Source organism: Bos mutus, chromosome 16 (genome assembly GCF_027580195.1).
Source record: "Bos mutus isolate GX-2022 chromosome 16, NWIPB_WYAK_1.1, whole genome shotgun sequence".
NCBI lineage: Eukaryota > Metazoa > Chordata > Mammalia > Artiodactyla > Bovidae > Bos > Bos mutus.
In genome coordinates, this window is record NC_091632.1 from 52,243,541 (window position 1) to 52,260,881 (window position 17,341).

General features: G+C 34.7%; 1 protein-coding gene across 10 annotated transcripts in view; it reads left to right on the forward strand.

Annotated features, from left to right (window-relative positions):
- The window catches only part of SDCCAG8 (SHH signaling and ciliogenesis regulator SDCCAG8), a 250,331-nt gene that overhangs the window by 15,992 nt on the left and 216,998 nt on the right, over positions 1-17,341 (forward strand). For 9 of the 10 annotated variants that reach the window (XM_070385343.1, XM_070385344.1, XM_070385345.1 and 6 more), the window contains exons 4-5: positions 2,996-3,109; positions 13,960-14,082. In XM_070385343.1, the coding sequence (XP_070241444.1) occupies positions 2,996-3,109; positions 13,960-14,082 (237 nt within the window). Of the gene's footprint in view, positions 1-2,995; positions 3,110-8,448; positions 8,531-13,959; positions 14,083-17,341 lie in introns of those variants that run through there. The other variant, XM_070385353.1, reaches the window with a different exon arrangement.

Genomic DNA, 17,341 nt, shown 5'->3' on the forward strand with positions numbered 1-17,341 from the left:
AGGTGGGAGGGGGTTTTAGGATGGGGGGAACATACGTATAGCTATGGCTGATTCATGTTGATGTATGGCAAAAGCCATCACAGTATTGTCAAGTAATTATCCTTCAATTAAAATAAATAAATACATTTTAAAAATAAATAATTAAAAAAAGAAAGAAAGGTGATTGTTAACCACTGGACCACCAAGTCCCTAACCATTGCTTTTATAGAGGGGCATATCTGTATTTTTATTATTTTCAGAATTTACTTTCTAATTCTAGCTGTCCTTTGTTTATGTTAAATGTTAAGTGTGAAGTATGTAATATTTTTCTACATTTAAAAATATATAGTTACAAAATTGTGTGATATGAGAAACTGTACTCTGTTTCTTCTGCAGCTGTTTTCTACTGCTGTTGCTTTCATGGAGCATATTATTTCTGAGTGAAGCAGTGTGAAATAAAGCCTGAGATAGGTGTGAAGGAAGGGTGGAAGTGAGGGAGGGTACTGTGAGGGAAGCGTATATGTGAGGAGAAGCTGGGCGGGAGGGAAGAGTTCTGTAGAGAAAGGGTACTATGAAGCAAGGATTTGGCCAGGTTTAAATGGTCAAAATAGTCTATGCTTTAGGGTGACCTAGGGGCTATCATGTACTCTCTGTGAGTGAGAGAGTTCTCACAGGGTTTTTATAGTAATAAGGTAAGATCACATATTTAAAATTCTTTGGAAACCTATGAAGTATGACACAAATAGAAAATGTCATGGCAACAATAACCACCTTGCATTTTCAATATCTGTGACTGTTGGATACCCAGGCTACAGGCTGAAAACTTGAAGACATGTCACTTTCCTTTACTCACAGCTGAAATGTCCTAAGAGGACCCCTATATTAACACTGCATTCCAGCCTGACACAGACTTTCATGGTTAATTCCCACTGTAGAGAAATGGACTACATGTTCCTATTCAATATTTATAGATATAAACTATAAAAAAGATAAAATATTTCATCATTCAGTGAATTTATTACTGTTTACTCCTAGTTTCTAGAATGCTCTTAAGCATATATGGGTGGAGTACTTTTGTCTAGTAGATTAAGTTGCTGTATCTGTTGAATGCTCAGACATGCTTCTTAGCATTTTTAAGATAATACTGAGCAGTGATATTGCAAAACTGATTGACTTTAGATAAGCAAGAAGACTCATCAAGATGATCCGTTCAATATATACCGTATATACCAATACATAGGTCTATTTATATTGGCTCTCTGTGAAGGAATGGAACTTAGACCCTAAATGTATACAACCTACATATGATGATTACAAGCCATAATAATAAGTAGCTTTTGAAGACTGTACCCCTTAGAATGCAGTTTCATAGCCAGTATGATATATGAAAAATATGTGGCTGTATTAAGAGTGAAATGAGGCAGTGTTGAGGTAGAAAATATGTCTAAACATTATTACTTGTTCTTTTAAAATATGGACATTCAAACTATGATAAACATACAAGTGATTGTATGTGAACATTTTCCACATGATACTAGCCTGTTTTTAATTTTCACATTGATTTTGCCCTGTGTATACACATAGTACGGAGAAGGCAATGGCTCCCCACTCCAGTACTCTTGCCTGGAAAATCCCATGGATGGAGGAGCCTGGTAGGCTGCAGTCCATGGGGTCGCTAAGAGTCGGACATGACTGAGCGACTTCACTTTCACTTTTCACTTTCATGCACTGGAGAAGGAAATGACAACCCACTCCAGTGTTCTTGCCTGGAAAATCCCAGGGACGGGGGAGCCTGGTGGGCTGCCGTCTGTGGGGTCACACAGAGTCGGACACGACTGAAGCGACTTAGCAGCAGCAGCAGCATGCACCAAACCCCTTTCTATTAATGTCAATTATTATAATTAGTTGCTTTCTACTTACCACAGATAATTCATTTAATCAACATGTATTTTGGTTTTAAATTTATTAAATGTGGCCAGAAGCAAAGCTCTGCTTAATTATTCTACCATGAGAGCTGGTACTTCATCATTTATAGGAATTTGTGCTGTGTTGAAAAACAAAGTGATTGTGTGTCTCACCTCAAACTTTCCTCTGGATTCATCTGACTGGTAGCCCTTCATTTTCCCTTTTCCTAACTTACTCTTTTCTTTAAATAATATCATGGTAGTAGTAATAGTAGTAGTAGTGGTAGTAGTGGTAGTCACTCAGTCGTGTCTGACTCTTTGCGACCCCATGGACTGTGGCCCACCAGGCTCTTCTGTCCATGGGATTCTCCAGGCAAGAATACTGGAGTAGATATATGACTTATAAATCATTTTACAATCATTCTAGGATAAAGTAAGATGGATATTAAAAATCAATTACAGGACTGCTGCAAAAGTAAAGAGAATTAACATTTTTTTTCTAAAGTCCTCAGCACAATGTCTCACTTGCATGTATATCTGCTTCAGCACTCTAGTTCTGGAGGCTCTAGAGCAGCATAGTCTCCAATTGCCTTAAGTATTAGGGTCAAAAATAAAAAACCAGGTTTTGCTAGTGTACTTCTTTGTAGATAAAATTTTACCTCATTGACACACATTTGGCATCAGACACTTGTCTAAAGAATCCCTTCTTCAGGCAGCTGTTCTGCAGTTTCAGCTAGCAGCCCTCTTCTATGGTGATTTCTTAAAAAGCTGTCCCTTCATCTCAAAATTACTGAATAGCACGTCACATTTCCAGATGGCTCAAATGGGTGGTTCATCCCAAGCCAAATTATACTACTCGAGCATTTTTCCATTTGCTGTGTGCTTTTTACAACCATTTTCCTTTTCCGTCTTTAAAAAATAGTTTTCATATTCCTGAATCTTATCTATTTATAGAATTTATAAGATGAAATAATACTGTTAGCTGCACTGTGATTTAGTCTATGTTTATTTTATGTTTATATGACATAAGTGCTAAATTGAGTATGGAGACAGTATTAACTGATTCTTTACTAAATCCAAACATGCTTCATTTGTTTTCCTTTTTGCCTTAGAGGTCATCAGAATGTGAGGAAACCAGTATGCCTACTGTGCACAATCTTGTTCCTATCATCAATGACCAGTCTCAGTACATTTATCATTTAGAGGCAGAAGTCAAGTTCTGCAAGGTAAGTATCCCATTAAAAATTTAAGCCAGACTATATGAAATTTGTTATTAATCATAATATCTTGTGTGAAAAATTGCTATTGATTAGTCTTCATGTTTATAGCAACACCTTGATGGTTGCCATCTTTCTGTGATTGAAAAGTCTGATGTGTAATGAGAGCTTCTCAAGCTTGGGATGGTACTCCTGACCATGCCATTCCTGAATACTTAATTTCCCAGTAGTTTATAATTATATAGTAGTCTGTAATATTTTGATACTATTCTCTTATGTTTTGGAATTTTTCCTTTCTGTTCTGTTTGCTTTAGTCCAGCTTATGGGAAATGCTTTGAAATAGTAATACCACTCATTCTCCCACTCTTATCAACCTGTTGAAATTGTAGTGCAGCAAATAGGGATTCTAAGCTGGTAGACTGTATCTACCCCTTGTCAGTATAAAGGTTCTTACTGTAACTTTGAATGAAGATAGCTCATGGGGGTACTGATACTTAAAATCAAGAAACCAAATGTTGTCACTTATGGCTTATAATACTAGATGTTATCTATTGCATGACTGTATGAGGTTTAGTAATGTTTTTAATGCCTTCCGAAAGTATGTTAGTGTCTTCGTTTTTTTTTTAATATTAATACATCAGATTATGTGATATTTTTATAGAACTTAGTGATATCTTTTGTATCGTGTATTATATTTTCAACATATGGTTCCTCTTCCAAAGTGTAAGTCTGATATGTAGCTTAAGAGGCCTTTAAATATTTCATTGTCAGCTTTTCAAGGGAGTTTCCTGATCTTGGCATGTCATTTCTCCTTGTTCTTGAAGGATACACTCATTACTATACAGGTATTCTTGGATTACTAGAAAAGCTGAAATAGTATCCTAGGACTCATTCCATTAATAAGCTTCTATTAATCGCTAAAATGCTGTGAGTAAAACCTGAAAGATATTGTAGGGGAGATAAAACATTAGCTCTGCCCTTTTAGTGTCTTTGGTTGGGCCTTTGAATTAAACCGACATAAGATAGATTAACAGGATAAAAGGGTACACATTTATTTAATGTAAGATTTATGTGACATGGGAGCCTTCATAAGGAAGTGAAGACCTGAAGAAGTGGTGAAACCTAAGTGCTTTTGTACTTGATTGAACAAAGAGAAGCAGCTGTGGAAATCTACCGAAAATATGTGGAGAGGCTAAAGAAGATGAGTTCTTTTAACAGGGACTGTTTGTACAGATTTCTCTCAGTCTCTACTCCCTGTCTCTGGTGATAAGACTGTTCTTTCTTCCTGGCATAGGGAGGGCATCGTTCACATGGGAGTTTTAGTCCTGCTTGCTGGAAAAAAAGGGGAAGTCGGAGCAGACTTGTGCCTGCTGTTTTTCGCAGGCCCTTAGCTCAAGATAATTCTTCCAGAGTGGCAAATGTTGAGATGGCAGATTCTTCCACTGTGTAATAAAAATCGTAATAAACTTACCATCTAGTTGAGAGCACTATTACCTATGAGAATCACACCAATATGATAGTAAAGATACAATGTGGTCCTTTATTTTGTGGTATAAACTATAGTCATAATAAGAGAAGAAGGTTACTAAAAGCTCACTGTCTTTGAGGATGTTTTTATGGGAGAGAAAAATCTTAAGGTGTAGGATCGTTAGATCAGCAGAAGGGAGATGAGAGAATTTTAAAGGAAAAACAGCAACAGTGGAAGAAAATATTCAGGATGAATATGATTTATTTACGGGGGTCATGAGGCATCTAGTCTACATTCCTTCAATGGAAGATATCTCTTAGAAATTATTAAAATAATGCTGAATTGGTTAAGTAGAAGATTGCAAAATCCTTGAAAGTCAGACAGAGTATACATTTGATACATATTAACAAGGAAGCAGGATATTGAGAGTAATGTTTGAGGGTTTAGAAACCTGATTAGTTTTTTTAATTAATAGATTTTGTTTTTTAGATCAGCTTTAGGTTTACAGAAAAAGTGGATGGAAAATACGTAGAATTATCCTGTATTCCCATGTACTTTATAGCTCCCAGCAGTTTCCTCTGCTGTTTACATCATGCATCAGTGCAGTATGTGTGTTACAGTTGATGAGCTAAACTGTTACATTATTATTTAGTAAATTCCTCAGTTTACATTAGTGTTCACTGTGTTTTACATTCTATAAGTTTTCTAAAACATGTAATGGTATATATCTACCATTACAGTATTATAGAGAATAGTTTCACTACTTTAAAAATCATCTGTGCTCTGCTTATTTATCCCTCCTTTCCTATCCTCTAAACCCCTGGCAACCACTGATCTTTTTACTGTCTCCGTAGTTTTGCCTTTTCTAGAATGTCTTGTAGTCAGAGTTATACAGTTTGTAGTCTTTTCAAATTGGCTTCATTGCCTTAACAATATACATTCAAGCTTCCTTAATGTTTTTTCATGGCTCCATAGCTTATTTCTATCATTGAGTAATATTCCATTGTCTGGATATAGGAATTTTTTTTTAACTACTCACCAATTGAAGGAAATCCCACTTGCCTCTAAGTTGTGACAACTACAAATAAATCTGTCTTTTTTTAAACTCATTTTGATAAATGCCAAGAAGCAAAATTGCTGGATCACCTGTAAGAGTATGTTTATTTTCATAAGAAATTGCCATACTGTCTTCCAGAATGGCTGTGCCATTTTACTTTCCCTCTAGCAGTGAATGAAAGCTCATGACGTGGAACAGTCCTTGCGAGAATTTGGTGTTGTCAGTGTTTTGAATTCTAGTGTATTAGAAATATGTGATGCTATCTTGTTTTAATTTCAATTCCCCGATGACATACAATGTTGAATATTTTTTAATATACTTATTTTCCGTTTATGTACTCTCTTTGATGAGGTATCTGTTCGGGTCTCTTGCCCATTTTTTAATTAGGTTGTACATTTTCTTATTGTTGAACTTCAAAATTTCTTTATATATTTTGGATACCAGTCATTTATCACATATATCTTTTGCAATTCTTTTTTCTCAATTTTGGCTTGTCTTAACAGCATCATAGAGCTGAAGCTTCTAATTTTAATCAAGTCCAGCTTATCAATTTTTTTCTTCCATGGACTGTGCCTTTGGCATTAAATCTAAAAATACTACCCAACCCAAGCTCACCAATATTTTCTCTAATTCTTTTTCTAGCTTTTCGATAGTTTTGTGTTTTGCATTTAGATCTGTGCTCCATTTTTAGTTAATATTTGTGAAGGTGTAGGATCTGTATCTAGACATTAAAAATTTTTTTTTGCATATTGATATCCATTTGTTTAACACCATTTGTTGAAAAGACTATCAACATTGAGTTACCCTTATTCCATTTTTTAATTAATTTTATTGGAGTATAGCTCCTTTAAAATGTTGTGTTCGTTTCTACTGTACAGTGAAGTGAATCAGCTATATGTATATATATATCCCCTCTTTTTTATTTCCTTTCCATTTAGGTTACCACAAAGCATTGAATAGAGTTCGCTGAGCTCTACAGTAGATTCCCATTAGTTGTCTATTTTATACATAGTATCAGTACTGCATATTTGTCAATCCCAATATCTCAATTAATCCCCCTCCCACTTCCGTCCTTGGTATCCATATGTTTGTTCTCTATCCATTGTTAAAGACCGTTGACTGTATTTGTGTGCGTCTGTTTCTGGGCTCACTATTCTGTTTCATTGATGTGTTGGTCAGTTCTGTCATAAATATCACACTGTCTTGATTACTGGAGCTTTATAATAGGTCTTGAAGTCTGCCATTGTCAATCTTCCAATTTTGGTCTTTTCCTTCAATATCATATTGATGATTTTGGGTCTTTTGCCTCTTTATATAAGCCCCAAAGTAGTTTGTAAATATCTACAAAGCAACATGCTGGAATTTTGACTGAGATTGTGTTGAATCTCTCAAGTTAGGAGGAACTGATATTTTGACAATATTGAATCTTCCTATCCATGTACATGGAATATCTCTCCATTTATTTAGATATTACTTGATGTCTTCATCAGAGTTTTGCAATTTTGTTCTTACAGATCTGATGCATATTTTATGCAATTTATACCTGAGTATTTAATTTTGTTGGTGTTAATGTAAATGGTACTGTGTTCTTAATTTCAAATACCAATTACTTATTACTAATATATAGGAAAACAATTGACTTTTATATATTAACCTTGTAATGTGTAACCTTGCTTAATGATTTATTTTAGTAGATTTTTTTGATTTTTTTGAGGTTTTCTTCATAGACAATCATGTCATCTATAACAAATATAGCTATCTTTTAAAGAATTTCTTCTTTTATAGCTTTTATTTTGTTTCTTGCCTTATTATTTTAGTTAGGACTTTTAATATGATGTTGAATAGAAGCGATAAGAGGTGACCTCCTTGTCTTAAGCTTAGTGGGAAACTACCCATTTTCTCACAGTGAAGTACAGTGTTAGCTATAGGTTATTTGTAGATGTTTTTTTACTAAACTGAAGATGTTTTTTCTTTATTCCTAGTTCATTGAAGTTTTTACCTTGAATGGCTCTTGGATTTTGTCACTTGCTTTTTTTACATCTATTGATATGATCATTTGATTTTTTTTCTAGCATGTTGAATTATTTTGATTTTGAAATATTGAGCCAGACTTGCATAGGTAGATTAAATTCTATTTGGTCCTGTTGTATAATTCTTTTTATACATTGTGGGATTTGATTCACTAATGTTTTGATGAGGATTTTTGCATCTATATTCATGGGATATATTGATCTGCCATTTTTCAGCCCTGTAGTCGATTCACCTAGTTTGGTTAGGATAATGCAGACTTCGTAGAATGAGCTAGGAAGTATTCTCTCAGGTATTTTATAAAATATATTTTGGAGAATTGATCTAATTTCTTCTTAAAATGTTTATCAAAATTCACCAGTGAACCAATATTAGGACTGGTACTTCCAGTTTTGAAAGAGGATCAATTATTTATTCAATTTCTTTAATACAAGTAGGCCTATTCAGGGCTTCCGTAAAGGCTCAGACAGTAAAGAATCCGCCTGCAATGCTGGAGACCTGGGTTCAGTCTCTGAGTTGGGAAGATCCTCTGGAGAAGGAAATGGCAACCCACTCTAGTACTCTTACCTGGAAAATCCCGTGGACAGAGGAGCCTGGCAGGCTACAGTCCATGGGGTCGCAGAGTCGGACATGACTAAGTGACTTAACTAGGCCTATTCAGATTAACTGCCTTTCCCTTTAGGGGTTTTGGTAGATTGTGTCTTTCAAGGGACTGGTTCATTTCCTCTAGGGTGATCAAATTATGGACTTAGAGTTGCTCATAATGTTCCTTTATTATCCTTTTAATGTCCATAGAATCTGTGCATGTGTGCTAAGCTGCTTCAGTCGTGTCTGACTCTGCACAACCCTATGAACTCCTCTGTCCATGATTCTCCAGGTAAGAATACTGGAGTGGGTTGCCATGCCCTTCTCCAGGGGATCTTCCTGACCTAGGGATCAAGCCCGCATCTCTTATTTCTCCTACAGTGGCAGGTGGGTTCTTTACCACTAGCGCCACCTGGAAAGCCCCATAGATTCTGTAGTGGTATCATTTCTGAGGTTAGTAATCTGTATCTACTCTCTTTTTTGTCTTGATTAGCCTGGCTAGACTCTAATCAATTTCATTGATCATTTCAAAGACCAATCTTTTGGTTTTGCTGCATTTCTCTCTTGATTTTCTGTTTTTAATTTCATTTGTTTCTACCCTAATTTTTATTATCTTTTCTTCTACTTAAAAAGATTTAATTTCTTTTGTTGTTTGTTATAGTTTCCTGAAATTATTGTTTTGAAATCTTTATTCTTTTTAATGTTTCCCCTGATTTAGTAGCATCTCACAAATTTTGATGTGGTATTTTCATTTTTGTTTAGTTCACAATAATTTAAATTTTTTTCTTGAAACTTATCCTTGACCTGTATATATTTAGAAGAGTATTATTTAATCATCACATATTTTGGGAGTGTTCCAGCTGTTTTTCTGTTATTGATTTCTAGTTTAATTCCACTGTGGTCTGATAACATACTTTTTGTGATTTCCATTCTTTTTAATTTGTTAATATATGGTTTTAGACCATAGAATATGGTATGTTTTGGTGAGTGTTATGTGTTAGCTTGAGAAGAGTGTATATTTTGTTGTTGTAGGATGAAGTAGTATATAAATGTCAATTAGACCCAAGTGATTAATGGTGGTGTTCAGTTCAACTATGTGCATACTGATATTTTGCCAGTCTGCCAGATCAGTCAATGACTGATCGAGGGATGTTGAAATCTCTAACTGAAATAATAGATACATCTATTTCTCCTTATAGTTCAATCAGTTTTTACTTCATGTATTTTAATGCTGTTGTTAGGCACATATTCATTAGGATTATTATGCCTCTTAGAAAATTGAACTTTTTATCAATATGTCATGCCTCTTTATTATCCCTGATATTTTTTCCTTGCTATGAAGTCTGAAATTAATATAGCTACTCCAGCTTTCTTTTTTTTAATTGTTCTTATGTCTTTCTTTTTAAAAATATCTATATTTTATTGAAGTATGGTTGACTTACAGAGCTTCAGGTGCATAGCAGGGTAATTCAGTTATACAAATACACATATATTATTTTTGAAATTATTTTCCATCATAGATTATTACAAGATATTGACTATAGTTCCCTATGCTATACAGTAAACCTTTGTTGCTTATTGCATATCTATTTGTTTAATTAGAAATCTAGCATTCTGCTCATATTAAATCAAACAAGTGGAATAATACTGTCATAATTTTTAGTTATGCTTAAATTCATAAGCTTTCTAAAATGTATACATTGCACGTATTTATATATATGTATACAAAAGCTTTTCTGCTACACTTGATAAAGGCTAAGAAAGAACATAAAAAAAAAAAGAGATGAAGAAATTGAAGAACATAAACTAAATGAAATGAGCACTGAATATGAAACAGAAAAAGTGAAACAAACTAGATAAAAGTAAAAGATCATCATATAGTCCAGTTGTTTTTAAACATGATTGCTCCTTAGAAATGTATCTGGAGCTCTGGAGAAAAAAATAGACAAATGCTCAGTAGCTTTCTTTTGATTTATGTTAGCATGGTATATCTTTCTCCATTACTTTACTTTTAAAGTATCTGTGTCTTTAGATTTAAAGAAGGCTTCTTGTAGACAGTGTGTACTTGGGTCTTATCTTTTATTTACTCTGGAAGTCTGTCTTTTAATTGGTATAGTCAGAGCATGGATGTTTAAAATGATTATTGATACAGTTGGCTATCTATAATACCTACCATATTTTTTACTGTTTTCTATTCATTGCCCTTGTTCTTTCTGTTTTGTTTTTTTTTTTTTTTTTGTACCATCTCTGGTTTTGAGTTACCCTGTTATATGATTGTGATTTTCTCCTCTCTTAGCCTATCATTTGAACTTCTTTTTTTTAAAAAAATTTATAAGTGGTTTTCCTTGAGTTTACAGTTACCTTTACCACTAATCTAAGTGTATTTTCAATAAACACTTCAGGGGTTGGAAAAATTCCTTTTAATAGACTGTTCCCAGTTCCTCCCTCCTGACCCTGATGCATTTCTGTCATTCATTTCAGTTATCCACAAGCTATGATCACTGTATCAGTTCAGTTCAGTCACTCAGTCGTGTCCGACTCTTTGTGACCCCATGGACTGCAGCACACCAAGCCTCCCTGTCCATTACCAACTCCTGGAGTTTACTCAAACACATGTCCATTGAGTTGGTGATGCCATCCAACCATCTCTTCCTCTGTCATCCCCTTCTCCTCCTGTCCTCAATCTTTCCCAGCATCAGGGTCTTTTCAAATGAGTCAGCTCTTTGCATTAGGTGGCCAAAGTATTGGGAGTTTCAGCTTCAGCATCTGTCCTTCCAATGAATATTCAGGACTGATTTCCTTTAGGATGTACTTGTTGGATCTATATACACTATCGCTAATATGATACTAAACAAACTGTTATCTGTTATATCAGCTAACAGTAAGAAAAATAAAAGATTATACTCATCTCTATATGCCTTCTTGGACTGCTTTTTCTTTCTTTATGTAGATCTGAATTTATAACCTAAATAAATTTCCTACTTCTTGAAGAACTTTTAACATTTCTCGCAAGGCAGGTCTACCAGAAACAGATTTTCTAATTTTGGTTATCTGAAAAAGTCTTTGTTTTTCCCTCACTTTTGAAGGTTGGTATCACAATTCTAGCTTGTCGGGGCTCTTTTCATTCAAAACTTTAAATATTCCATTATACTTTGTCCATGCCTGCATGATTTCTAAAGAGTACCTCATGTAATTCTTATCATTGCTTCTCTATAGGCAAGGTTTTTCCCTTTGACATCTTTAAATTTTTTCTTTTTTCTCTTTGTCTTGGATTTTCTTCAGTTTGAATATGATATACCTGGGTGTAGATTTTTTCAGTTTTATCTTGCCCTGTGTTCTCTGAGCTTCTTGAATCTGTGGTTTGGCACTTGTAATTAATTCGGGGCAATTTTCAATCATTATTCATTTAAATATTTCTTCTCCTCCTTTATCTCTTTCTTAACCTTTATTATTGTTCCACAATTCTTAGATATTCTGTTTTGTCTGTATCATTCTTTTTGTTCTTTGCATTTCAGTTAGAGAAGTTTCTGTTAACACTTATTCAAGCTTACTAATTCTTTGGATGTGTCCAGTCTATTAATGACCCCTTCAAAGGCAATCTTCATTTCCTCTGCAGTGTTTTTGATTTCCAGCATTTTGCTTTTTTTCTTAGTTTCCATCTCTGCTTGTATATCGATCTGTTCTTACATGTGGACCACTTTTTCCCATTTGACCCTTTAGCATTCTAATCATAATTATTTTAAACTCTCCATCTGATAATTCCTGCTGCGATTCATGGGGTCGCAAAGAGTCGGACACGACTGAGCAACTGATCTGATCTGATCTGATCTGATAATTCCAACATCTTTGCTGTATCTGAGTCTGGTTCTGTGTTTGCTTAGTTTCTTGCAACTGTGTTTTAAGTCTTTTAGGATGCCTTCTAATTTTTTGTTGAATTCTGGACATAGTGGGTTGAATAAAAGGAACTGAGGGAAATATGCATTTAGTGTAAGGTTTTTTATTTGTTGTAGAATTTAGACTGTGTTTATTATTTGCTGTTACTATATGTGTCAGAGGCTAAAATTTCCTCCAGAGTTCTGGTTTTGTCTCCACTGTTGTCTTTGGGTTTCCCTCAAGAATTCTTAAATATATACTGAGATGTGCAGTTATTTTAGTGTATTCCCTTGTTATGATACAAGAGTACTTTTGATGTGGTAGGGTATGGGAGTAGGGGGAGCATTTTGTAATCCTATGATCATGTCTCAGTCTTCTAGTGACCCTGTGCCCTTGGCTATATCCTTCACAAATGTTTCTCAGTCTCCCTCTCCCCTTAAGTGAGATGAGAAGGCTAAGAAGCTGGAGTTGGGTTTCTACTCTCTTCCCCCAGGTCCCTTAGGTTCTGGGGAAAAAAGCAAAAACCAGTTTCTTAGGCTCTGGTAAAATAGTTTCTCTTGAGGCAGTCCTGGTTAAAAAGAACAGAATGCTTTTGGGTTACTTTTCCTCTCCTACTGGAGGAAACAGGAGTGGGGTTTCCTCTAGTCTTTGTTATTAGAATCTGCTCATGTCCTGGAGATAAAGCTCATAAAAGTGTAGGAGACACCTTCCCCTCCAGAGACTGGGTTCTGGAGTTTTTAACTCAAACTGGTCTATACTAAGCTTCCAGCATTTCATCAATTTTTTTTATATTTTTCTGCCACACCACTGGCTCCTCTAGGAGTTTCTGCTCTGCTAAGTTGTGGTTCTCAGGAGTACTCGTCTGTCTTTCCATTCTGAGGGATGATAGTTTTCCCTGTGACCTTAATTCTCTGATGGATCTAAGAAGAGTAGTTTATTTTTAAGCTTGTTCAGCTCCTTTTCTAGTTATGAAGATGGGAGTGATGTCTTCCAAGCTTCTTATATGTCAGACCAAAAATTGGAAGTCTGCAATATTTGTTTAATTATGGTTTTCAATTACAGCTTTGATTTTTTTTCTGAATAAGATAAATGGAATGTAAATTTTATATGCTGTGCAATAGCTGTTTATTATAATGGTAATGAAGATTAAGTATTATACCCTCAATATTTCAGTATTTTTTACTGAGATGCTATTTAATAGCTATACAAATTGTTATATACCTATAATTCTTTATATTACTCCCTACATAGCCAAGGAAACACTCTTTAAGAACTATCCACCAAACTATTCTCACTCATAATTTCCTTCCATCTGGCTACCAGTTCATAGATAATCATTGTAACTTTCCTCACCTTTCTGTCTCAGTGTCCTTTATTATCTATGTAGCCATCTGTCAGTTTTCAATGTTATTGGCATTTGAGCATGAATAATAATATATCTTACCTTATATGTTTAGGAGTGTATGTACATCATGTTTAAAAGTCTTTTAGATAAACCCTTTAATTAAATAATTTATATAAGTCTGTTGAATAAAATTGTCAGAAACCACACAGTCCTGTGGTATGGCCATTAGCAGGCCGTCTAGTGTTTTCCCCCAGCCTTCTCTTTGTTAGCTAATGCTTGAGTTTCTTCTTTGTCAAAATATAATTATAATATTTCAGAAAATGGATAGACAGCATCAGTCTTCCATGCTTCATATCATATTGGATCATCTAGTAATCAACAAATAAAAGCACCACTTAAGATTGCTTAATGTATGCAGTCTGCAAGTGGCATTTCTTAAAAAGAAGAAAAAAAGGAAAGAAAAAATGCTTAATGTATTTGGTATTTGTTTCTGCTTTTTATAGGAGGAACTCTCTGGAATGAAAAATAGGGTACAAGTAGTTGTGCTTGAAAATGAAAGGCTCCAACAAGAGCTGAAATCTCGAGGACAAGAAGAAATGAGGGAACAAACACTTCTGGATGCATCTGTGAGCATTTATTTAAACCATTAAACTAAAATATATATAGTCTGAATGTTGCCTCCTAACCTCTCCCTCAGCCTTCTTAGCTGCTTCAATTTTTTTCTTAAAGTTTGGCAGAAGTGCTGTGCTGGTATTTACTTGGGGCTGCAGAAATTAAAATTCGCTGTGGTGGTATGAATCCTCAAATTAAATGATGTAATGGTGCCTAGCAGCCACTCCAGTTTCCTCTCTGAGCCTTACCATTTGTGTTTTTTCCATACGAAAGAGCAAGTCTGAAAGCAGGAAGTATGTCATATAGGAAGTATGTTAACAGAGCTGGACTTTGTTAAATCTAGCAACTGTTCAGAATTGTAGCTTAGATTTCTGTTGTATTTCTCTAAATCGTCTTTGAACTTTGAGTTCCAATCAGTCTAACTAGCATGGTGTAGCAGTAAGAACACTGACATGTATGTCCAAGATTCAAAATGTTAATATTCCCATTGTCCCTAACAAGCTGGACGTTTGGCAAGTAATTTTATAGGTCTTTCAGGCTCGGCTTCACCTTGTAAGTCCTCTGTTTATTTATTGGCAATTTGAGAAATTCTCCAATATTAGCAGTCCTTAGTCTTTAATGTGAATGGGGTTTGGGATACTTACTGACAGTGCAGATCCTGGGCTTTATCCCTGAGAGTTGGTCTGGGTTAGTCTTTGAGCAAGTTGCCAAAGTGAATCTAATATCATATAATACATATAATACATTTTGAGGAACAGAGAATTGTATGATCTCTATTATTCTGTGACATAAAATTTTTATGATGGTATTTAAATAGTGTTTAAATTTAATTTCTCTTTATGAGTTGTCAGAGATATTTTTACCTTCAAAATAGTTTTTACTCTTTTGCTATGGGATGTAGTTGATAACAGTTGTTCTGCTCTTTGAGACAAAATTCAATTTTCCATGGGAAAGTTTTGGTACTTGCCTGTTTCGGCTTTACTTTGCAGTGTATTTTGGTGCTTTTGACTTAGTCATTATTAGTAAGTAAGTTCTGCTTAGGAAAAAACACAACTGTTTTAATGTTTCACCTGCTAAGTCATGTCAGTTGTGTCCGACTCTGTGTGACCCCATAGATGGCAGCCCACCAGGCTCCACTGTCCCTGGGATTCTCCAGGCAAGAACACTGGCGTGGGTTGCCATTTCTTTCTCCAGTGCATGAAAGTGAAAAGTGAAAGTGAAGTTGCTCAGTCGTGTCCTACTCTTTGCGACCCCATGGACTGTAGCCTACCAGACTCCTCCGTCCATGGGATTTCCTAGGCAAGAGTACTGGACTGGGGTGCCATTGCCTGCTCCGAATGTTTCACCTAGGTGTCCTCTAATTTTTGAAGTTTTTTTCTTAACCTGACCTAATGTTTCATTTGTAATCCTGGAGTTCTATGTGTTAGAATTTGCTATTGTATCTGGATGTGTTAACTCTGAATAATAAAGTGAGCTGATTAGCATTTTAGTTTATTTTTCTGCAATTACACATTACTTTGTGATCAGCTATTTTCTTCATTATATAACTTTTTCTGAGTATTTATAGTATTGTATTATTAATATTAGTGTTTAAAAAATTTGTCTTGGTTCCTGTTATTTTGGGTCAATTTGAAAATGATTCATAAAAAGTACTTACAGGTAAGCTCATTTTTTAAAATAAGTATATTCTTTTGATTTTCCTCCAAATATGCAGTGAACAGTGACTCATTTATTCATAGTCTTTGATATTTATACAGTGCAAAGAAGTGGAAGATGGGGAAGTGAAATGAGAAAGGAAATAAGGCAGACAAGTGAATCAGAGGGCAAGAGAAGTGAGTAATGCAAAAGGGGAAGGAAATGATGGTAAAAGCATACATGCTTTGCCTTATGAGCAAAGGAAACTTGCTTAAGAAAACTACAGATAGATTATAGAAAGGATAGACTTGTAGAGAGCTTTTTTAAAAAAAACCTTCACATGAGCTAAAACATAATGCAGATATTGAAATGGTTGATGCATATGTCAGATGACCTTGATACCTATTTTAATGTTAGTCTTCTGTGTTATTTTGTTGTTACAAAGTTATTTCTCCCACTTGCTACTTGTGGAGGTGAATTGAGACATTTTGGCAACCTATGAATAGTGTTGTATTGAGAGTTTTGATGTAAATAAAGCTATTATCTTAAATATAAACAGATCGAGAGATATGATCTTCCTTTTTTCCATGTTGATGGTAAATCTTGCCAAAGCTATTGGCAGATTTGACTATATATTTTCAGTGTTTCTTAATGCTTTCTTTGGAAAAACAATTGAAATATGTATATAGTAATAATTAATATTTATTGGTGACAGCATGGTTATGATGTGCCAGGTACTGTATCAAATACTTTGCTTGTATTATATCATTTCAGTCTTATGATAGCTGCATAAGGCAGGTGTTGTTACATCTACTTTCAGATGATTAAATTAAGGTATACAGCAGTTAAGTTACCTACAAAGCTAGAATTCAAACACAGCACTGTCTGACTCCCCTGATCCATCTTCCTGGCCTTGAATTATACTGCCTTTCTGACTAGATTAGGAATAGCTTGTCAATATTGAACCAAACCATCTTTGCCGTGGACTGGAACTTTGATGGTAGCCTACATGACTTTTAGCTTTTAGCTTAGTTTTTGACTTAACAGTTGAAGAAGCAAGCAGATTATTTTTAAATAACTAAAACCATTCAAAGAATATTTCATTTGCATCTTCATTTTTTAATCATATTCCTTCTCAAGGGGCTTTTCTTGAGAGTTCAAAAATTATATTAAAAAACTCTTTTTGTTAGAATTTTTTTTTAAGTAGAAAATTTCTGAGCTATTTGTTTCCATGTCTCTTCATCCCTTCAATTCCAACCCCTCCCCTCAATTAAGAAATCAGAGGTCTTCAATGATCTTCAGGGATGTAAATGTAATTTGACTTTTTATATCTTGATCAAATATCATCCAAGTTTTTTGAAAGCTATCTGTGAAAGAACATGTCAATTAGGCTAGCACTTGTTTCCAAACAATATCATTTGATATCATAAATCAGTGATCCATAGTCTACATATGTCCTCCAATTTCTCCATAGGAAATTTGTACCACTTTGCTTCGTTACTCTGCAAGACTATTTTTAATACAATCAAATCTTGGAAGATTTTTCCCTACTTACAGAGTCAAGTTCAAGCTTATCAGCATGGCATACTTTACTTTCCAGATCCTTATTTAATTCTCTGGCTTCTTCTTTTTTATTTT